At 47.6% G+C, this 23,707-nt stretch overlaps 1 protein-coding gene across 2 annotated transcripts in view; it reads left to right on the top strand.

Annotated features, from left to right (window-relative positions):
* SEMA3F (semaphorin 3F) overlaps positions 1 to 23,707 on the top strand; it is a 60,862-nt gene that overhangs the window by 26,067 nt on the left and 11,088 nt on the right. Inside the window, exons 3-6 of one of the 2 annotated variants that reach the window (XM_051986207.1) lie at positions 20,417 to 20,577; positions 21,010 to 21,072; positions 21,462 to 21,581; positions 22,616 to 22,711. In XM_051986207.1, coding sequence (XP_051842167.1) covers positions 20,417 to 20,577; positions 21,010 to 21,072; positions 21,462 to 21,581; positions 22,616 to 22,711 — 440 coding nt within the window. The remainder of the gene's footprint in view (positions 1 to 20,416; positions 20,578 to 21,009; positions 21,073 to 21,461; positions 21,582 to 22,615; positions 22,712 to 23,707) is intronic. The other variant, XM_051986215.1, reaches the window with a different exon arrangement.

Genomic DNA, 23,707 nt, shown 5'->3' with positions numbered 1-23,707 from the left:
AACTGAGGCACCGAGTTTAAGCCCAGTTATACAGCTAAGAGGCTGAAATTCTAAAGGATAGAGAAAGAAGAGTAGACACAGGGGGAACCTTTTTGTAACCTCCATCTTCATCCTCACTCTCATATTCCTCTGCCCTCCTGACAGAGCTCAGAGGTTATATAGGCAATCAGGAAACACAACATTTCTGACACTAAAAACACCCACGGAACCAGGAGACTGGGGGAGGGGGAAACAGGAAGGAGAGGATGGAGAAGGGCATAGGGATCTTCCAAAGCACTGCAGGAAGGCAGTTTTCCTGAGGTACAGGGCTGTCTGGAGCCAGCCAGGGTCAGGCAGAGGAGGATGGGCTCTGGGGAGAGCTTTGGTGCTTTCTGGGAAGTTCTGCTCAGGCCCCTCCCCTTCCCCCTTCTCTTTTACAGAAAGTCATCTGGGAGAGCCTTTCCAAGTCACCTAGTCCCTCATTTCACTGAGGAGGAAGCTGAGGCTTTCATAGCCTCTCCTGTATCCCTCCCCTTATGTCCACTCACATAGTCTGTACCCTAATTCAGGTGTTTATCGCCTCTTGCCTGGACTATTACAAACATCTGCTAGGAAATCTCCTGGCTTTCCCTTGCCTGCTTAAATCCATCCTCCATATATCTGTTAAACTGATATTGCTAAAAGAAGGATGTTTTACCTCCCCTACCTGACTTCAGTGGCTCCCCATTGCCTCTGAAATCAAATATAAAACCCTCAGTTTGGTATTTAAAGTCCTCCATAATTGGGGTCCCACCCACCTCTTCAGTCATATTTCATATTATACCTCTTTATATATTGCCTCTTCTAGTCAGTCTAGCTGTTCCCCATGCCGGGTTTTCTAGCTTCTCCCACTAATATTTGCACGAATGTGCATAGGTGGCCCTTCACATCTGGAATGCACTCGCTCTTTCCACAGCCCACGGAATCCCTTGCTTCTTTCAAGACACAGTTGAGAAACTAGCTTTCACACACCATCCTACTTGTTAGAACAGCCCCCCTTTTGTTAAAGAATGTTTTTTCCTCAATTACATATTAAAACATTTTTTAACATTTGGGTTTGGGTTTTTTTTTTTTTTCTTTTAGATTTTGAGTTCCAAATTCCTTTCCTCCCTCCTCCTTGAGAAAGCAAACACTTGGATATAGATTATACACTGCAGTCATGTAAAAATTTCCATATTAGCCATGTTAGAAAAGAAAACACAGTCCTCCAAAAAGGAAAAAAAAAAAGGCAAGAAAGATAAAGTAAAAATAGTATCCTTCAATCTGCATTCACCCTCCTATCATTTTTTTCTCTGGAGGTGGATAGCATTGATGGAATTGTCTTGTATCATTGTTGTGGCTGAGATTAGCTAAGTCATTCACTGTTCATCATACAGTGTTGCTATTATTGTTTACAAGGTATCCTTATCACTGAGAATTGCTAAGTCATTCGCCTTTCATCATACAGTATTGCTGTTACTGTTTACAATGTATCATTATCACTGAGAATAGCTGAATCATTGACTGTTCATCATACATTGTTGCTACTATTGTTTACAATGTATTGTTATCACAAAGAATAGCTAAGTAATTCACCATTCATGATACAATGTTGCTATTACTATTTACAATATTCTGCTGGTTCTGCTCACTTCCCTCTGCATCAGTTCATGTCAGTCTTCCCACTTTTTTCTGAAACCATTCTGCTCATCATGTCTTACAGCATGATAATATTCCATTACAATCATACGCCATACCTTGTTCAGCCATTCCCTAATTGATGGGCTTCCCTTTAATTTCAAATTCTTTGCCACCACAAAAAAAAACTGTTTCTCTTTTTAAATTCTTTGGTTATAGTGTGTGTGTGTGTGTGTGTGTGTGTGTGTGTGTGAACTTCCCTTACCATTCCCCAGTAGAATTTAAGCCCCTTGAAGGCTGGCACTTGTTTGATTTTTTTTCTTTGTATACAGAATCTATAACTGTGCCTTGCACATAATATGTAATGAATATTGGTCCAGTTTAGTTCAAGCCCAGAGGATTAAAGGGATCTGCATAAGTCATATAGTAAGCTAGTGCCCAGGTTGGTACTGGAACCCAACTCTTACTGTCTGTCCAGACTCCAAACTGCCTTTGAGCAGATGTTCATTCACATTTAGTAAATGTGTGCTTGGGTATGAGATACAGGAACCTGGGTCTCTTCACTCCATCCCTCCAGTGGGGATGTGGTGGTCAGGAGCTCCATTCCATGAAGGAGTGGGAGGAGGTGACCCTTGGGAAGTGCATGTGATAGGAACAGCAGGCAGGGAGAGCCCTGGGCTTCTTAGTCTGATGGGGACAGAGAAGGAGCAGTCTGGGAAAGAGTAAAGAGTCGGGGCAAGAGTCCTTCTCCCTGTCCTGCACTGGAAATAGCAGAGGGTGGTATTTATATAAGGGGAAGAAAAAGGAAACAAGGATTTATTAAGCACCTACTAGGTGCCAAGCACTGTACTAAGCACTTTACAAGTGTTATCTCATTTGAGTTAATCTCATTTGAGATTTAGGTTGTCCCTGTTCACCAGATATGGAGGTATTGCCTAGTCTACTGCCTTTAGCATTCTAGCTAATGTAGGGCTGATGGCAATAGTTGGGCGGGGTCAGGAACCCCATTTCCCATAGGGGGCTAACCTGCCCCATCAGCCTTGCCACTAGGGACAGAGGCCCTTCATCCTTTCAGAAAGGATGCTGCTTCTAATGGGACATTTGAAGGATAGTTGCAGGTAAAGTGGGGGTTTGCCGGGGGCGGGGGGGGGGGGAAGGAGATGGGAAGGAAGGAAAAATTGCCTTCTAAGATGTACTGTGTCCTGAATATACAGAGCCTAGGCTACCCTTCACGGTCCCTCTCTGAGGATACATACTGTAGGGAATTGTCAGGGGCCTCCCTGAGCCTGCCTCTGTTTTGAGCCCCAGTTTAATCTCTAGGGGAAGAATTTCCCAGAGTCTCCCTGTGGGGTGATGATCTGTGGTTTGCCTCTAAACTCTCCTTACAACCCTCAGGGGTAGGGGGGTACCTGAGTTCCCATGGCTAGGGCTTAGGGAGGGAACATGTCTTCTCTGCAGAGTGGGGTGATTGATAGATACATAGAACCTGATTCCACCCCTTGACCTCAGCCTTGCTCTCACCTGGCCTGAGTAGTCGGGAGAAAGGTGCAGAGTGGGGAAGCCTCTATTTCCCCCCTCCTCCCCATTCAAAAAGGTGCCGGCCTCTGGTAGGGAAAGGGGTTCGGTGCTGCCAGGCTTTGGTCAGGGGGGCAGGGACCTTCCGGGCTGTGGAGCTCATTAAAAAGGGATTAGGCAGGAGGCCAGTGGGGGTGATGGGGGTTCATCCCAGGCTCCTTCCTGCTGGGGGCGGTGCCTTGTTAGGGGCCTCAGACCCTAATGAGCTGTTGGCTCCTTAGGGCAGTAGGGAGTGGGGGCTCAGCAGTGCCAAAATTCTCCCCCCAAGGATCCTGACAAAGGTAGGAGGATCAGGGAGCCTGCGGAGACAGTTCCCAGGCCCTTGGAGCGGAACTGGGCCAGATCAGCCCCAGCGGAGGAGTTCCCGATAGTTCCTCAGATGGAGCTTTGAGACTCTGAGCAGACAGATGTGGCATGGGGCTGGCCAAGCCTCGGTACACCTGGTTCCTCGTCCCAGCTTCAACACACTTAACTTCCTGTGTGACATGGGCTAGTTCCTTCCCTTCTCTGGGCCTCAGTTTTCCCATCTCTAAAATGAGAGGGGCATGGTGGCCATCATCTCTCTGGTTCCTTCTGGCTGTAATAGATTGACCCTGGTTCAGGTCTGAGATTTGAGGTTTCAGAGTTCTCTTCCCAGCTATGTGGATGATACCACTCAGCCCTAGTTTCCTAGTTTGTGATAGAAACTTATTTCTTCCTCCCTTCCTCATCTCTACACCTGCTTCCATGTCTGTCACATACAAATCCACCCCCTCCTCAGCTACTGGGGGCAGAGGTCATACATAGCCAAGTCCTTCTCCCTCCCTCTCCAAATCCCTTCTCTCTGGTCTGGAGATTAGAGAGAGTGAGACTTTGGGGAGAGGGTCAGGGGTCAGTGTGTGGGCTTCAAGGGCCTGTCCATCATGCTTAAGGACTGTCAGCCTCAAGGCTGAGGGGGAGTGACTGCTGTCCATCAGGGCCAGCCAGCCTCTCCAGGGCTTTTGTGGTCCTTTAAGCGAGGGGGTGGGGCCGCCCACCTCTGCTCCTTCCTCCCTGTGGTTTCTGAGCTCCTTCCCTGTCCTCTCCCCAGGAGGCTTCCACCCTTCTATCCTGCAAAGAGGCAGCAGAGGGAGGGACTGGGCTGTATCACTGGGCCCCTGCCTGGCCTTGAGGGCAGCCTTTGTTATGGGATGGGTGGGTAGGTGGGAGCACATCCTTTCTCTCTGACATCTGCCATCCATCCCATTGTCTCTTCTCACAAGCCTTGGCTTTGGGAACTGTGGTCCCCCCAATCCGCCAACGAGGAAACCAAAACACCTGCAAAAATCACCTTCTAGATTCATAACCAACCTTTCCACCTCTATTGTTCCCATCTCTCGTCCATCCCAGAAGGCTCAATTACAACTTAATTGACTATTCAGATCCCTCGTGGAATCGCAGAAGCTCAGAATCCCCTCTGCAAAATCCTACTGTGGTCCTCCTGTGGGCGCTTGGAAGCTTCCAGGCTGCCTCCAAAAGCAGCCAGTTCCATTCTAGGACAACTCAGATGATTAGGAAGTTTTTACTTAGGTGGAGTTGAAATATTCCTCTCCTCAGCCTCCATCTATTGACCTCAACTCTGCCCTCTGAGGCCAAACTAAATCAGTGAGTCTAATCCCTCCAGTTCCCACATGGTAGCACCCTTCATGTGTTTGAAAACAACTACCATGCCCTAACTAGCTCTTAAAATCATCAAGCCCCATTCCCTCAACATCCAGGTTGCCCTCCTGAACAAGGTCCAACTTTTTGGCATTTTCCCTCACATATGGTGGCAAGATCCAAACCCAAACTCCAAGATGTAGCTGAGCAGACTAAGCTCCATCCACTTGCCCTTCTTAGACACGTACCCTCCCACTCCCCCCCACCCCCTTGCTCCAATCAGGCCAGTCCCATAGGATCAGAATTTAGAGCTGAACTGAATGAGATTCAGAAGAGGGGCTGAATAGAAAATTGAATCTAAGCCTTCTAATACTATCAACTATTCTTTCCCCTATACCTGTCTGTCTCCTCTCTTTCTCCTACAATTCTGTTCATTCTGACTTTTCTACCTTTATTTATCATGGTCACAGCCAACTGGAATGCCCTTGGGTTCTCTGCTTCTCATTCAAGGCCCTGTTCAGTGCCACCTCTTCTAGGAAACTTTCTCATACTGCCTTAACCCCCTGGTATATATTTCTTCTCTTTCCTTTTTAATAGTATTTGATTTTTTTCCCACTTACATAACTTTCCACATTCACTTTTAAAAGATTTTGAGTTCCATATTTTTCCTTCACCCCTCCCCAAGATGGCAAGCAATCTGATAAAAGTTATACATGTGCAATCATTTTAAACATATTTCCACATTAGTTATGTTATGAAAGAAGAATCAAGCAAAAAAGAAAGGGAAAAACCACAAGAAAGAAAAAATACCAAAAAAGTGAAAATACTTTGCTTTGATCTGCATCCGAACTCCACGGTTCTCTCTCTGGACGTGGATGGCATTTCCCATTATGGGTCTTTTGGAATTGTCTTTAGTCGTATTGTGAAAGAAGAATCAGGGGGGAAAAGGAAAAAACCACAAGAAAGAAAAAAATACCTCAAAAGTTTGCTTCGATCTGCATTGAACTCAATGGTTCTTTCTTTGGATGTGGATGGCATTTCCCGTTATGGGTCTTTTGGACTAGTCTTTTATCATTGCATTGTCGAGGAGAACTAAGTTTATCACAGTTGATCATCACACAATTCTTTCTCTCTTTTCAGCCCCAGCAGTAATAGCTAGAGCCTGTACCTCAAACATTTGCCCTCACTCACCCTTACATCTACACTCTCCTGTGTGGGAGTCACATCTCTCCCGTGATGGTCCCAGGCAACAACAATTATAACTTTCATGGGGCAGTGAAAAGAATGTTTTTAGACTTGGGGCCTGGAGACTGAAATTAAGCTTCTGCTATAATGTTTAGCTATATGACTCTGGGCAAGGCACTTTGTCTGTAAGCCTGTTTCCTCATCTGTAATAAAGATAATTATCAAGAGCTATTGTGAGGAAAACTCTGCAAAATGTCAGAGTACTACGGAAATGAGAGCTTGTTTTCATCAGTATTTATAAAGCCCTTTCCTCGGTGGATCCTGTGCGGTAAGAAATTGGGGGCAGGGTGACTGGAAGGAGAGGTGGGCAGTACCCTACTCTTGGAGTAAGGAAACTTGATGTCAGAACTGGCTGTGTGATTATGGAAGCTGTTTCCCTTCTCTATACGTAAGTGTCCTCCCTGGTAAAAATGGGGATTATCTTTGTACTACTAGTTTCACAGGGAAGAAAAACTACTTTGTAAATCTTAAAATCCTTATTGACAATGGAGAAGTCATTGCCACTGAGTCATTTTCAAATGCTTATTATTATCCAGGAGCAACCTGAAGCTCAGAAAGAGGAAAAAAGAGTCACCCAGCTAGGCAGTGCCCCCAATCTCTTGGGTCCTTGTTTAGGACATCCCTGATACTGCCTGGAGAAGTTTGGACCCGACTTGGTTGGTAGGGGGAGAGGACAAAGGCTTGTCTGAGAGGAAGAAGCTCGCCCAAGCTGGTGCTTCTGCCAGACTGAGTTGGCTGAGGATGGGTGGAGAAGGTTGTTTGGCAGGTACCATTCATAAAGAAGAAAAAAAGTTTCCGGGCCGGAAAAGGTGTTGCACAGATGAGTGGAAATGAACCTTTCCTTCCATTGATGACGAAGATCCCCCTGGCCTCCCGCGGCCTTGACGGCCCAGGCCTAGATTCTCGCTGCCTGTCCCTTTTCTGTTTGTTACCTTTAAAAGTCACACAAGTTTTCACTTTCAATTTTGTTTAAAATTTGCTTTCATTACCCGGCTGTGGACAGAGGCCTGGGTTGCCCTATGACCTTAGGTCAGTTATGGCAAGATAGGATTTAGAGTTGGAAGTGACCTTATATATAGATAGAGAAACTGAGGCCCAGGGAAGGTTCAAAATTCTAGAGAGTTGGGAGCTTGGAAAGAATATGAGATGCCATCTGGTTAACCTAAGGTCTGTAAATTTAATATTGTGAAAACATTTCGATCTTTGATTCTTTTTGAATCCTATATATTTTATTTTGTGCATTATTCTGAAGAGAATAATAAATAATAATAACGGCTAACAATTATATCCTACCTGGCACCCTGCTAAGTGTTTGACAACTATTTTATCTTCATAGCAACCCTGGGTAGAGATGAGTCATATTATTATTATTCCCATTCTATAGATGAGGAAAACCGAGAAAAGTATGGTTAAGTGATGTGCTCAGGATCGTACAGTTAGTAAACATCGGAGACCAGGTCTTCCTGATTCCAAGTCTAGTGTTTATTCATACTGAGCCATCTAGCTATTTCTAAAGGGTCCAGAGGCTTCAGTCTATTGTCAAAGTGTGTGTGTGAGGGGCTGATGACACATTAAAAATTAAGAAACTGGGGTTGGAGGCCTCAGACACTTACTGACTATATGATCCCAGGCAAATCACTTAACTATGTTTGCCTCAGTTTTCCCATCTATAAAATGAGCTGGAGAAAGAAATGGCAAACCACTGCAAGAATCTCTGCCAAGAAAACTCCAAATGGAGTTATAAAGAATCAGACACAATAGAGAAATGACTGAACAACAGAAATTCTTCATGTTATAATTAGGGGGCTGGCTCCTGATTATGTTGTTAGTGAATAGCTAAGCTAGAATTTGAAATTGAGTTTTTTGAATCCAAATGCTTTTCACTTTACTACACTGACCCCCACTTTTCCTTTCAGGGTCTCAGTTTCCCGATCTGTTAAAGGAGGAATTGAACCACATGATGTCTAGGATGCTTGGCATCCCAGAGTTATAAGACTCTAGGGCTGCCTCACAAAGTATCGAGTTCCCCATCACTGGAAGGGGTTAAGAAAAGATGTTGGGGGGGAGAACAGATTCCTATTTCCAGACGGATATGGTGGACAATGGAGCTTTGCAGGTCTTTCCAACTCTGCAGTTCCATGATTCTGAAGGAGTCTTCTCTTCCTCGGTTCACAACCTCATTTCAGGAGATTAAAGAGTTATTTCCAACCATGGACTCTATAGTATTCCAGTGGGACTGGCCCTGGGGCCCTCAGGGAGAGGCAGCCTGAGTCCTGGAGGTTGAACGCTTAGCTTGGCCCACTTTAGGGAAGGTCTGGTCCAGTAGACATCCCTCTCCTCCTGTGCTCCACCATGATGCAGTCCAGTGTCCCTGAGGCTGTAGGAGAGGGGGACGTGCGGTGGCAATCATACTGGGGGAGGGCAGGGCTGAGTCAACAGCAGTAAGCCTCTCCCTGCTTCCTCCTGGTCCCTGAGGGCTGCTTTAAGGAGTCATCTTTCCTGCCCCCTCGTTCCCCAGCATCATTCATCATCATCATCATCATCATCAGCTTCTGTGCCAGGAAGATTCATGATAGTAGAGAGAGCTTTGGACTCATGAACTCAGTGGTGAAGGTGACACTTAACTGTGTGATGGTAGACATGTCATTACCTCTTGGACTCAATTTTCTCACTTCTAAAATGGTCATAAAAAGACTGCACTCCCCGCCCCATGAAATTGTGAGGAAAGTACTTTGTAATTGAAATAGGACTTGACCTTATTAGTGGTGATTGTTTGGGGCTTTTTCTTAATTGTGGAGGGGCTGTCCCAGATCGGAAGAGATTGAATTAGTACCTGGGCTTATAGGCCCTCCTGCCAGGGTTCCAGTTTGAGGAAAATTAGCAGTGCTGTCCACTTAGGCCCAAAGGTCTCCGTCTTCCTTCCTACCTTTGCCCTCTGGCTGCCTGCCCTAGCCCCAGAATACCAGGTCAGCAACATTCCAGGCATGGGGTGGGAGGAAAAGGGGGTTCAGAGGCCTGAGAAATGTCACCGACATCTTGTCAGGAGCCGGGAACCATAAACAAAGCCGTTGGATTTGCCCTGGCTTCCCCAGGCTCCCTGGAGGAGATATGTATAACCTGGATTAAATTCACCCCTAAACAGCCCAGACTCTTAAGCATGGGAAAGCAGCCCCCTGGGGAAAGGGCTTCCACTGCGATCCATGGCATCATATCCTGTGACATACCCACTGACATCATAGGCAGGGGGGCGAGGGGCTCCCATCCCAGTGAGTCACCCTCTCCTGACGTCCCCACTACACTCAGCTTCCTCCACCAGGGCTTGTACAGGCAGGGTGGACAGGATGGAGGCTGCCATTTATGTGGAGGGGCCAGGGGAGAGAGAAGACTTTGGCTCAGGAGATCTTGCACCTAGTCCCAATTTTGCTGAGCTACCTTGAACACATCCCTTCCTTCTGGGGTTTTGGTAAAAATGGATCTAATTACCTCTGCCCGTCCTGTCTGTTGTATCAGGCTGAAGGCGTGGGGAACCCCATTGTGAGCCTGCAAGTGGCTGCTGGCTCAGCGCTTCACAACTGCTTCTGGAGAAAGGCTTTGGATTTCTCCATTTCTCTGTGGCTTTCCCTGGGAACCCCTTGCCAGCCCCATTTGCCCGCAGGGACCCCTCTGACTCCTAAGAGGATGATGCAGGGAGGCCCCCAGGAATGGGCAGGAAGTGCCCCCCGAGAAACTGGGACCCCTCCCAGCTGCCAGCCAGAGACCCAAGCAGTTGGTTGGGCTTCTTTTTAATAGGCTGTTTAAAGTTTTCTTTGATACTTTAACAGTTGGACATCGATACCAACCACCAGACTTGCTCAGTAACTATTTACATTTCAGCTCATTTAAACATATCAATTATCGTAACACTACTTCCCGTCTCCCTCTGGAATCTTTGTCCCGTTTGTTCCTATTCACTCTTCCTGTCCTAGGGCCCAGTTGGGGTGAACTCCTTTCTTCCTGCCCCCCCTTGCATTATTTCATAAAGCTCTTTCCAGATGCCTTTGTATTCTTAGTCCTGGTTAGATATGGTGTTACACTCCACTCCTGGGCCACTGCTTACTGAGCCATTTCTCTATTTTGAGATGCTCGGGCTGCTCGTTTCCCATTTGTTTTTATTTTTGTTTTTGCACTTACGTGTGATGCTGGTCTGAAAAGCTGGGCTCTTTTGGTTTCTGAATACTCGTGCAGGGAATAGTCCCAACAATAGCGTTACTAGGTCAAGGAGCATGGTTATTTTTGTAACTTTTACTGTGTGCTGACAGATTCTCTCCAAAAAGATTCCATAAGTTCACAATTCCCAGGTGGCTCGATTTTGAAAACAATCAGGCAGTTAATGGCAGGACCCGTTGTACCCCAGTCCAGTGAAATGTCGAAAATTCTAATAATGTAGGGCTCTGAGGCCTAGGGTGCGGGTACAGAGGGAGAGGACAGGCTGGTTTCAGCGTCACTGAATAGCAGATGGAGACTGATGCTGGCTTAGTTGGGCAGACACATGGCCACTTAGGGTGAGGGGGCAGCTGGAAAAGAGAGACGCCTATGTTATTCATCTGGGCTTCCTGGGGGGCTTGTGGTCAGTTTTTTGCTCTTCCTGGGCCCCAGTTTTCCTGTCTGAGTAACAGGAGCAGGAGAAGACACCAATGAGTGTAAAGGGCCTGGTAGGATCCCTGTGAGTACAGTAGGTAGGATAGCTCTCATTGGATGTGGTCTCATGACTCCAGATGCCTGCATCTGGCATATGACTCCCATATTCCAAAGACCTGAGGGGGTCAGGGGTCGCCTGGATTCTAGCTATTGGCCTTCGGATGAAAATGATGAGGAAAGGGGAGAGAAGGAGGGAAAGAGGAAGATACACAGACAGATAGGGAAGGGGGGAAAGGAGAGGAGGATAGGGTTGAGGAAGAGAGACAGAGACATACAGGGAGAGATACAGAGAGACAGAGAAAGGAGAAAATGTGTGTGATTTACCTATGATTTCTTCACCTGTCTTGGCTGTGACTCTATTAATTCAGTTCAATTCAACAAACATTTTTTAAGTGAAAAAGCGTCCCTGTCCTCAAGAAACTTAGATCCTTTGTTGGAGGGGATGTGGGAAAACTAGGACACTAATACATTGTTGGTGAGATTGTGAACTGATCCAACCATTCTGGAGAGCAATTGGGAACCATGCCTAAAGGGTCTGACCCAGCAATGTTTCTACTGGGCTTATATCCCAAAGAGATTTTAAAGGTAGGAAAAGGATCTGTATGTGCAAAAATGTTTGTGGCAGCCCTGTTTGTAATGGCCAGAAACTGGAAACTGAGCGGATGCCCATCAATTGGAGAATGGCTGAATAAAGTGTGGTATATGAATGTTATGGAATATTATTGTTCTATAAGAAACGATCAGCAAGATGATTATAAAGTGATGAATTCTGATGGATGTGATTCTTTTCAACAATGAGATGATCCAGGCCAATTCCAATGATCTTGTGATGAAGAGAGCCTTCTGGACCTAAAGAGAGGAGTATGAGAACTGAGTGTGGATCACAACATAGCATTCTCACTCTTTTTGTTGTTTGCTTGAATTTTGTTTTCTTTTGCATTTTTTCCTTTTTGATCTTTTGTTTTTCTTTCTTTTTTAAAAGTTTTCTTCTGCAGCAAAATTATTGTATAAATATGTATATACATATATATATATATTGGATTTAACATGTATTTTTTTAAACATATATTGGATTACTTGTGGTCTAGGGGGAAGGAGGGAAATTTGCAACACAGGGTTTTGCAAGGATCAATGTTGAAAAATTATCCATGCTATACTGCAACATATCCAACATATAAAGGACTGCTTGCCATCTAGGGGAGGGGGTGGAGGGAGGGAGGGAAAAAAAAATCGGAACAGAAACGAGTGTCAATATAAAGTAATTATTAAATAAAAATTTAAAAAAAGAAAAAAAAGAAAAAAAAGAAAAATTATCCATGCATATGTTTTGAAAATAAACAGCTTTAAAAAAAAGGAAATTATATTCTGTTGGAGGGGAACAGCAAAGATAAATATAAAGTAGCTTTGGAGGTAGAAAGACTTACAGGAAAAGCCTTGTACGGGAGGTAGTGTTTAAGCCTTACAGAAGGCCAAGAATTTCAAGAAATGGAGATGAGGAGATTTTGGGCTTCTATCAGAGGTTCAAAGTGCTAAGTTATGGACAGGGTGGACTAGTTTGGCCAGGACATAAAGTTCACAATAGAGAGTCATATGAAATCAGTCTATAAAAATAGATTTGTCTTAAATGGCAAACAGAAGGGTTTACATTTTATCCCAGAGGCAATGGGGAGCTACTGATCCTTCTTGAGTGAGAGAGCAACATAATCAGATTTGTACTTTGATATCATTTTGATGACTGTATAAAGGATGGATTATGGTGAGCCAGGGTGGCCAATTAGGAAGCTGTTAAACTCATTTGAGGGAAGTTGAAGGCTTGAATCAGGAAGGAAGTAACACAGAGCCCTGAGAAGAATACTAGTGTGGAATCAGGGAATCTGGATTCAAGTCTTACTGCTGACATTTGACATTTATTATGTGATTATCCAAATCACTTAAGTCCCAGGACCTCAGTTCCCTCATTTTCATTGGACTAGATGAATTCTGAGATTCTTTCTGACTGCTTTTGTGGCTCTATCTTGTTTGTCCATCTATCTGTGTCTCTATATTCCTCCATCTGTCTGTGTGTCTGTCTATCCACCTATACTTCCATCTGTTTCTGTATCCTTTCATTTGTCTGTCTAGCCATTTATTTGTCTTTATTCCTCGATCTGCCTGTCTGTCCATCTGTTTTTCTATTCATCTGTCTGTCTCTGTATCCATCTATCTATCCACCTCTGTATTACTTCCATCTGTTTGTCCGTCCATTTATTCTTTCATCTGTCTATATCCCTCCATTTATCTCTCTCTCATCTAGCCAGCTATCTCTGTATCTCTCCTTCTGTCTGTCCATCTATCCCTCCATCTGTCTGTCCATCAGTCTGTTTCTATATCATTCCATCTGTCTTTCTGTCTGTCTCTGTATCTTTCCATCTGTTATCCTATCCATCTGTGTCTGTATCCCTCCACCTGTACGTCCACCCATCTGTCCTGTATCCCCCATGTTTGTCCATCCGTGTGTCTCTGTATCCCTTCACCTATCTGTCCATCCTGTTTGTGTCTCAGATGCAAGTTCCCATCTATGAAATGTCCCTCACTAGCCCCATCTCCCAGTAAACCCCAATCCCAGCAATAGCTCCAAGCCCTGCAGGCTTGGGCAGGGAGGTATCATGGGGGGTGGGAGGGAGACCTTCTCCCATCCTGTCTATAAATAGTCTAGCCTGGGCTGGCTTTCCCGCCTCCTGGGTGACCTCCAGCTGGCAAGTCTGGCTTCCTCTGGCGGCTTCCCCATTTCTGGCTATTTAGTTTCTTGTCACCACAAACTTGACTAGGGAGGGGTCATGAGGGAGAGTGGGAGTGGGAAAGAGCTTGGTCCCGGGAGAAGCTTGGTCCAGCTGACCAACAGGTGACTGGCTGGGACTTCAGAGGCACCGACTGGCTGGGCAGGGGAGAGGCCTCAATTGGGGAAGATTATTTTTGATCCCTTTCCCAGATCCAGGTCATTTTGTCCATTCCCCTGCCTTAGCCTACCCTCCATGACCTTGTAGCTTTTGGCTGCTGGCCTTCTCAAAGAGAGATATAGACTCCAAGGGCGAGGGAAACTGAGTCAACTCTTCTTCCCCGCTCATCTTTACCTCTGGGACTTCTGGATGCCAGGGGGAACAGGTTTCGTAATAGTTTGTGTAAATGACCTTGAAGATTGGTTCTTCTGAGCTGGCTCTCAGGAAGAGTCTGCCCCACCTCCCAGGGTCCTTACCCTCGGGATCCCCTTGATAGCAGCAGAGAGAATGGGGGTGGAGAAGGCTTGGGCAGGATACTGGCCAGCCCAAGGGACAGCTGCCTGGCAAGGAAGGGTGACCTTGGGCAGTGGGGAATGATGGCATGGGATATGAAGAGAGATAAGACAGGACCTACTCTGCTCCGGGAGCTCAGGGGCAATGCTCCTGCCCACCCTCATTCCTTTAAACAAATACTACAAAGCCCAAATCCAGAGGCTGAAGTTGGCAGCCTGTCTTGTTTAGCCAGGTTTCTGAGCCCTCCAGAATCCTGCCCCATGCAGCTGAGGTGGGCCACTGACCCATGGGCTTAAGAAGCAGTTTCAGGACCTCTGGGCCTCCCTGTCCGGGATTACCTTCATGGACTTGGTCTAGGTCCCCATCTATAAAGTGGGGTGGCTGCCAAAGGATTAGGGTAGACACTGTTGTCTCAGGGTCTGTGGGATTTTGAGTAGTCAGGAATGTCAGGACCCATCTAATACAAACGGGGAAGGAAACTGAGGCTCAGAGAGATTCCTGGACTTGGCCAGGGTCACACAGAATCTAGATTCAAACTTGGGTCTGAATCTGTCACTCTTTCCACCACAGTTAAGTGCGTATAGCTCCTGGTTCAACAAGTATCACTGAGCTCATCCTCTGAAACCTCCACCTGTCACATTGGCCAGAGAGGAAGGCCACGGTCACATCCCTCAGGTTAGGGCCTCCCTCGACCAAGAGACATACCTGTGTACGTGCACACGTCACTACGGTTACATGTATGCTGTGTTCCCAACTGGACATCTGTAGGACTCCTGGCTCCCATCTGGCTCTGACCTCATTTGGCCCTCGAATATTCATGACCTTCATTGTGCTTTTCTTTCTAAGGTCTCTGAGGGGGAACGGGTCAGGGAATGGGGAAGAATTGAAGTTGTCCCTTTTCCCAAAGTGGAACCCCTGAGGTCTCAGGGAACCAACACCAAAGGGGAAGTCTTTAGTGGTCTACTTGGAGAGGATCGCCATGGGACAAAGAGCAAGAATAGGTCCTGATAGTCCATGTAGAGCCCTTTGGAGGGTCTTCCTTTACTTCCTTCTCTGTCCTCCTGTCTTTTCTGGGCTGTGGAGTTCTCTGGAACAAGATGTAGTTTCCAAAAAACTCACTTTATGAGTCCAGTTAGTGCAATTATGATTGTTCTTATTTTCCTGAAAAGGAAGCTGAGATCCAGCGATAGAGACTGACTTTTCTAGAGTCACACAATGTGTCCAGAGCAGAGCTAGCTTGAGAACACAATGCTCTTGACTCAGGCTATCTTTTTTTTCTGCTACATCTATGCCAGTGGTCTCAATCAAACAAGGCTTTACTTGGGACACTTAACCACGCTCAGAAGGGTGTCCATGATTACTCTTTCTGCCAAGAAGCCTTTTCTGATCCCTCCAGGCTGCTAATACTCTTGACTACAAATTATTTGCTATCAATTTTGTATTTTCCTGTATGTATACATTTACAAACATACTATATTGTATTATGAAATTACTAATGGCTAATTATGACAAATAATTTTATATAATATACTTACACATGAGTATATGCATATAACATGTATTATATATACATATATATGTGAAACATTTTTTAAAATCTTAGTGGAATTAAAGCCATCAAAAGCTTAAAATTCCACCAAGATGTTTGGAATATTACTCACTCACACATACACACACATCTCTGTCTGTCTGTCTCTCTGTCTCTCTCTGTCTGTCTCTCCCTCTCTCTCACACACAGTGGTTTTTTTTTTTTAAGTTTTAAAGTTTGGAAAGCACTCCACATAGGCAGGTGTTTCTGTTACTCCCATGTTACAGATGAGGAAATTAAAATTGAGCAAGTAAAATGGTTTGCCCAGAGTCACACATCCAGCAAGAGTCAAATGCAGGATTGCAGGGATTTATTTCATTTTTTCCTTTGTGTTTCTGCACTGCCTGGTGCGGAGTAGGCATTTTAATAAATGCCAGTTGGTTTCTGTTCCATTGTCCTAGACATGCCTCGCTAGCGCCTGGATTTTCTGGGCGTTAAGCATTGCCCTTTCCTGGTATCGTCACAAAATCATAGGAACAGCAGTTGGAGGGATCTCTAGAGAACTTTTTTTTACAGACAGGGAAACTGAGAGCCAGAGAGATGTAACTTGCAGAGTCACAGAGTTCTTTACCTAGGTCACAGACCTAGGTCACAGAGTTAATTAATCTTTTGCTGACAGAGTTCTTTGCCTAACAGTGTGAACCCTTATGGAACTGGCTGCTTTTGGAGGGTGGGGGTGACATCGCTTCTGGTGAGTGACACAAGGTAGGGAATGATGGGAATATGGGAGAGGCAGAATGCGAGGTGGGAGAATGCACTATGTTGACTGGAAGCATCAGAGAAGAGACGAGTGACACTTGAGCCAGGCCCCCCTTGAAAAGAAGTGGAGGGAGTGTGTTGTAGCAGGAGGGGAGACGATAAAGTTGTAGGGAACCCATCTGTCCTGCCTGAAACATGAGTGATCAGATCGAGAGAGGCGAATGAAATTAGACTAGAAAAGTGCAGCTAACATTTGTAGCACGCTTTAAGGTTCGCCAATAAATGCCATTTGATCTTAGCAACAACCTTATGAGCTGGGTCCTGTTGTCTCCATTTTGCAGGTGGGGAAAACTGAGTCTGAGTGATTTGCTTGGTGTCTAAGACAGGAATGGATCTCAGGGCTTCCTGACTCTAGATATATAGGACTCTAACTGCCTCTAAAACTATTGCCCGGTGATAAGGAGCATCATGGGAATTCAAACTCAGAACTTCTGACTTCCACTGCATCAGGAGGTCACTGGAGTGAGGGTTTTAGCGGGCAGAAGGCAAAGCTCGGTAGAGCGCTGACTTTGGTTCTTTAGCAGTTGCAGGGGCCTGGACTAGTCACGTAAGCTCTGAGCCTCAGTTTCCTGTAAAAGGGGGATAATAACACTTAACAATGGCTTCAGTGCCTGTCTCAGGATTAGGTGGGTCTTAAATGAGGTCATGCCCACAGAGCTCTCACAGAGCTTCGAGCCTTCGTCAGCTCCCAGCTTGGAGGTGATGCCGATTCCCAAACTGGGCTGAGGCCTCCGCCCTTTCTTCTTGGCCAACCTGGGACAGAGTTCTTCCTCAGTGCTCAGCACTGGCTAAGGAGAAGGACTTGGGAACAAGCCCCAGCTCAGGGGGCGGGCTGAGAAAAAAGTAGTTCCCCTGCCTTGGGGGCCTCGCACTTGGGCATCTGTCTGGGAGAAGAACTGGTTGGAGTTGTTAGACCAGACTCTGGGATGGGGAGTGGGGGAGGTGGTCCTTGGGGTGCCGTAAGCTCCCCAGTTGTTGAAACAGGTCTGGCAGCATTGGGGGAAGACTGAAGCGAGCCAGCTGGTAAGAGCGGCCGTGGGGTGCCAGCTATTCTAGGTGTGGCAGAGACTCAGGGAAAGGAGGGGAGGAGAGAGACCTGTTGGCACTCAGTGCCATCCAAGGACACCTGGAAAGAACAAGCTGCTCAGGGCTTATTTGTACATACTTATTTGCTTGTTATCGCTTCCATTAGGTTGTAAGGCATCAATGTCAGGATTGTGAGATTTTGCCTCTTTTTGTATGTGCTGTGTTTTTCACAGTGCCCTAACACAAGGCTTCTTCCACTTTTTCCCTTTCATCTGAAAAATTTTTACATGATCTCTTGTATGTAGGTATATAAAATAGGTATACTGAGCAAACATTTACTGAGAATAAGGCATAAAGAAAATTTATTTAAAGAGATTTCTTTGGTATACGGAAATCTACATTAAACTAAGGACTAGAGCAAATTTGCATACTAATGAGATGGCTGAACTTGTTTATTTTTACATAAAGAATTAAATCTTGGAGGTATATTTGATTCACTTTTACTGTGGCCAAATTTTTCATTACCCCCATTTTCAGTTACTGATCCCATATGGAGTCCTGACCCACAGTTTAAGAAGTTTTGTCTTAGTATATAGTAATAATTGCTTATGGAGTGACTGATTGAGAGTGGGGTAAACTAAGTATGTGGGAGCCTTAGATCTTGCCAGGCTCCTTGGCCAGTGTGGGGCAGCTGGCGGGTATACCAGTTCCCAAAGGGGCAGGAAGATGCTTCTTGTCCACCATACCCTGACTCCGCTGGATTCAACTTTTGGTTGCTTCACAATCCTGACGGATGCCCATAGCCCTGGCAGAGGAGGGGGCAGACCTGGAGGCCAGAGGCCCAAACAGAGGTCCAGGGCTCTTTCTCTGGCTATTTTCTCTGCAGAAACATCTCCCAACTCTCAGGCATTATTTGTGCTTTCCCCCAATTCCCGATGGCCTCTGGGGCTATTGAGGGCTGTTCTGGATCCAGAGAGGTCTCATCTAAAAGTAGATAGTTGGGTCAGGATTCCTGGATTTTTCCTCAGCTGCGATCCCCTCCCAGGCCCATCTTGCCCTCTCCTTTCACTGTATGTGAAAAGGTGTATGTAGCCTTGGGCAAGCAATTTATTTCATCTCCCTGAGCCTTAGGTTTTTTTATCTGTAAAAAGAGAAGATTGGACTAAATGATCTCCAAGATCCTTTTCAGTTCTCTGGCTTGCAGTGCCTGTGAGATGGGGCAGTAGGCGTGGGGCTACCTGCTCTTTAACCCCTGAATGCCCATAAAGACCTTTGATGCAGCTGCGAGGCCGGGGTGGGGACCCTTAGCCCTTTTATCCTGAATTTCCAGGAGCTGGTTGTTGGGCTGCTGGCTCAGTGAGATGGCTGATGAATCAAGGATTTGGCCGGGAGGTGTGGCCCTGCCCAGTCCAACTTCCTTCTCCCTCGCCAGCCCCGGCGCCACAGCCTCCCTTATGCTGATGTCCTAGGGGAGGCTGCAGTTTCTAAGCCTGGGCTCCTCCCAGCTGAGGATGAAGGGCCAGAAAGAAGGGCCCTGGGAGCCTTGAATCCCTATCCTGAGAAAAAATAGGAAGAAGGGGCTTCTTAACAGTGATCTTGGGGAGCCCCTGGGGATGGCTGGACCTGAAAAATGGAGGGAAGGTCAAATTGTTCTCTCCCTATCCCCAAAAAAGCATTGATGTCTGGATCCTGTTATAAGGGTCATGGGTTTCCTTGGGCCCTAAGACTGGAGAGGAGTCTGGTACCCTGGACCTTAGACTCTAGTTTTCTCAGAGGAACCAAAAGTGTAACTAGAATGGGACAACTGAGGCTTTGGTCCCATGTACTGACATCTAAGGGGAAGGATGTCCTTCATCCCAACTGATCTGGAGACTCCAAGCCCCGCACCTAGAGCCTCTTGGTCCAAGCCCCTATAAGAGAGGAATGGAAGGGAAAGGCATTCTTCTCCGAAGATTAGGGAGGTCAAGAGAGCAGAATCCATGTCAGTAGAAGCCAGGGAGGAGGTACATGGGACCAGCCACCCACCCTTTTCCTTCCCATGAATGTACTCGTGGTTCAACTGGCAGCTAGGTAGCATAGTGGATAGTGTTAGACTTGGAATCAGAAAGCACTGGTTCGAATCCTTTCTCAGACATTTACTAACTGTGGGCAAGTGACAATAATTCTTTGTCAGCCTCACTTTTCTCATCTATAAAGTTGGGAAAATAATAGTTTTTTAATGATAATAATTGTTGCAAGGATTGAGTGAGATAACATGTGAAATGTTATCTAACGCCAGCTATGATCCCCATCCTGATTGATGATGATGGTGATGGTGACGATGTCTTGCCCAAGGCCTGCTTTCATTCTCCAACTCTTGAAGGAGACGGGCTAGACTCTTTGGGGAATTGTTCCCTCTGTCTCCACCCAAACAAATTTGTCCCAAGATTCCTGGGGCAGCTAGGTGGGGGTAGTGGTTAGAGTACTGGCTGGGCTTGGAATCAGGGAGACTCCTTTTCATGAGTTTAAATCCAGCCTCAGACATTTGCTATCTGTGTGACGCTGGTCAAGTCACTTACTCCTCTTAGTCACAATTTCCTCATTTGTAAAAATGAGCTGGAGAGGGAAACGGCGATCACTGTAGTATCTTTGCCAAGAAAACCCCAAAAGGGGTCGGGGAGAGTTGGACATGAGTGAAATGACTCAATAATAGCCACAACCTAAGATTCCTAATTACAACTGTGAATTCAACTACACATTGATGAAATGCCTTCCGTGTCCTTGGGGCTCGAAGGCCCCTTGGCGTCCCTGCATGGAGGACGTCTATGGGGAGGACGGGGCATAGACCCTCCCAGCCCCCTGCTCTTGCCAATCTTGCCAGGAATCAGGTGGAAAGAAAGAGAGGGATTTGGTTCTTGGCGGGTTTGGGAGCAGGAATCGTCCAGCTTGGGGCTTGGAGAGGCAGGGTGGACCGTCCTGCGCTTCCCTCTCCATTTTTTTGCCCCTCTCCTAAAGACTGGCCCCTTCCCTGTCCTGTATCTTACAGAACTGAAGGCTACGGGCACTGCTCATTTCTTCAACTTCCTGCTGAACACGACAGATTATCGGATCCTGCTAAAGGATGAAGACCACGACCGGATGTATGTGGGCAGCAAGGATTACATCCTGTCCTTGGATCTCCATGACATCAACAGAGAGCCCCTCATCGTAAGAGCAGGGCAGGGTGGGGCAGGGGAGGGGGAGACAGCCTCTGGACTACCGGAGACAGGCCTTTACTCCCCAAATAATACTTGGAAAGCACACACCGGCTCCCCCTACAAACCTCTGCCCTTTTAGCCTGAGAGAGTTATGGGTGCCATGTGCAGGACAGACAGACAGCTGCGTAATGTATAGCTGTGTGTATATAAATATATATAGTGTATAGCTGGGATTGATACCAACATAACACCATCAATCTGCGTGTGTGTGAGGCAGAGAGGGAGATTTCCTGTATTCCTGAGCCAACCCCTGTCCCCAGACTCCTGCCACATTACAAACGTTAACAGTTGAGGGGTCGGTCGGGGGTCTCTGAATTGGGACTGGGATGAATGAGAGTTTTAGAATCCTACTCTGATGTTTGCTCTCCCCTCTCGCCGGCAGATCCACTGGGCGGCCTCCCCTCAGAGGATCGAGGAGTGTGTGCTCTCGGGGAAGAACAGCAACGTAAGTATTGGGGAGGGGAGGGGGCATGGGTCCCCGATCATCACCCTGAGCCAGGAAGCCCCTGAATCTCAGCCTCCTAACTTCATATCCTTCGATCCCCAACAACACAGCCCAAGACAGAGCCCAAGGCTCCATCTTGCTCCATCTTCCAAATCCGCCAACTAGCCATTCATTTAATATCTGATGCCTGAAGGCTAGTTTTGAAAGCAAAGAACCCTCAAGAACTGCCTCTCTGGGACTCGGTTTCCCCTTCTGTAAAATGAGAATGTAGACTAGATTTCTGAGCAGTTCCAGCCCTAACGTTCTAGGAGTAAGCAGGGAGGAGCTAGGAAAGAGGAGCAGGCAGGGAGGGATTTACAGGCTTCTCTCGCTCTTCTCTCTCTGATCAGGGGGAATGTGGGAACTTCATTCGGCTCATCCAGCCCTGGAATCGGACACATCTCTATGTGTGTGGGACAGGTGCCTACAACCCCGTGTGTACTTATGTCAATCGAGGGCGCAAAGCACAGGTACAGCCCAGGGTCTGAACTCCCAAACTCTGACTCCTGATTCTTGGCCCTTGACCTTTTGAATCCGATCCAAAAAACTTAGACCCCTGAATCTCTTTTCCTTGATCCTTTCTCCCCCTTCCCACTCTCCCAAGTGTGACCCTGGGTCTGCCCAGAATTCCCGGACCCCGTGAATCCTAGCCTAGCTCTGCCCTTGTGATCCATCTTGGGTTTGTCTCTGGACGCTCCTGACCTGGGTGAGGGTGGGTAGCACCTCCTCCTCCTCCGTGACTGCCAGGGCTTTGGGGACTGAGATTCTGAGGACTGTTCCAAGCTGATTCTGTGCCAGCCCAGGGGCCGCGTGGCCTCGCCTCAGACCTTGGAAGAGAGGGGCTCAGTAGCCCCTGAGACAGACAGATCAACAGTAAGAAAGGGGTCAGGAGCCGTGGGCAGTGAATGGTAGGTTCTGGGTTTTCTCCTTTGCCACTGCCTCCAGCTGGCTGGAAGGAGGGGATATCGGACTGGCCGTGCCTCAGTTTCCCTGTGTGAGCTACCTCACTCCCCGTCTTGGGGGGGGGTGGATAAAGACATTTCTCTAAAACAAGCACTTACTTTGGATGCAGAGGAGCTCATCAATTCTCATGTCAGTATATGAGGGGGATTTTGGGGGGAGGGAACCCTGGGATGCCTCCTCCCTTCTCCCATCACCTGCCATTTTGTCTCTCCTCACCCTCCTGCTTCCGCTTTCTCTCATCTCCATCTGGGCTTTGGGTGGGCCCGCGGCGACATGTGTGTGCCCCCCGTGGGGTCTCCTGGGGCAGACGTGTGCTCCCGGGGGGCCCCCGTGTGAGACCGTGAGGCTGGTAGATTGATGCTGGGCCAGCGCGCGTGGAGAAGGCTCGGGGGCTGCGTGGAGTGCGCGTGCGCCGAGCCGTTGAGTGCCGAGGAGCTCGGGCCAGTGTGTCTGGGAGAGTGTGTGTGTCCGGGCTCCTGCTGCCGCCCTCCCTGCCCCGCGGGCGGCCCCCGGGGCTAACCCGACTCTGTCCTCTCCTCAGGCCGTGGAGCTGACACACACCCTTCAGGCCAGAGGCCGGGGCAGCAGAGCCACGGATGCCGCCGCTGTCAGCCCAACTGTGGCCACCCAGCACCAGGTGGGACCCAGGCCTCAGCCTCCCCGGCCCCAGCGTCCTGACTCCCTTCCCCCCAGGGCCGTGGAGAGCCCCGCTGGAGCGCTCAGCAGCGGAGGGGGCCCTGGACGTCTTCCTCCTGTCCCCTTCTCCCATCTTCCCTCTCCTTCCACACAGAGCGGGCCCTCTCACCCCTTAGCCGGGCCATCCCACCTGGAGCACGGGAGTCCCAACCGTCCTCGTCCCCGGCCTTCCTGATCCGCCTGTCCCAGTGGGTGCTCCCAGGACCCCCCAAGACTCCACCTGGGGGGGCAAGAACCCGTGGGGACCCCCATTCTGCCAAGGCCTGAGCACAGGCGAAGAGGCTCACCCCTGCATCAACTGGGAGCCCACACGGGGCTCACTGCAGGGCTGCACCCACAGCACAATTCCCCAAACCTTGTGCCCCCCAACATGCAGGCAGCCAGACTCACACTCACTCACACTCATACTCACACACACACTCACTCTCACTCACTCACACACACACTCATACACACTCACACTCACATACACTCATACTCACACTCACACACATTCACACTCACTCACACTCATACTCACACTCACACACTCTCATACTCACACACACTCACACTCACTCACTCACACTCATACTCACACACACTCACACTCACACACATACTCACACTCACCCACACTCATACTCACACTCACTCACACACACACTCATACTCACACTCACTCACACTCACACACTCTCACTCACACACATTCACACACACTCATACACACACTCACACACTCACTCTCTCACACACACATACTCACACTCATACTCACACTCACTCACACTCACACATACTTACACTCACACACATACTCACACTCACACCCACACTCATACTCACACTCACACTCTCGCTCACACTCATGCTCACACTCACTCACACTCACACACTCTCACTCACACACATTCACACACTCTCACTCACACACACTCACACACACTCACTCTCA

Source organism: Antechinus flavipes, chromosome 1, assembly GCF_016432865.1.
Source record: "Antechinus flavipes isolate AdamAnt ecotype Samford, QLD, Australia chromosome 1, AdamAnt_v2, whole genome shotgun sequence".
NCBI classification, from domain to species: Eukaryota; Metazoa; Chordata; class Mammalia; order Dasyuromorphia; family Dasyuridae; genus Antechinus; species Antechinus flavipes.
This window is presented reverse-complemented; position numbering and strand designations above follow the sequence as displayed.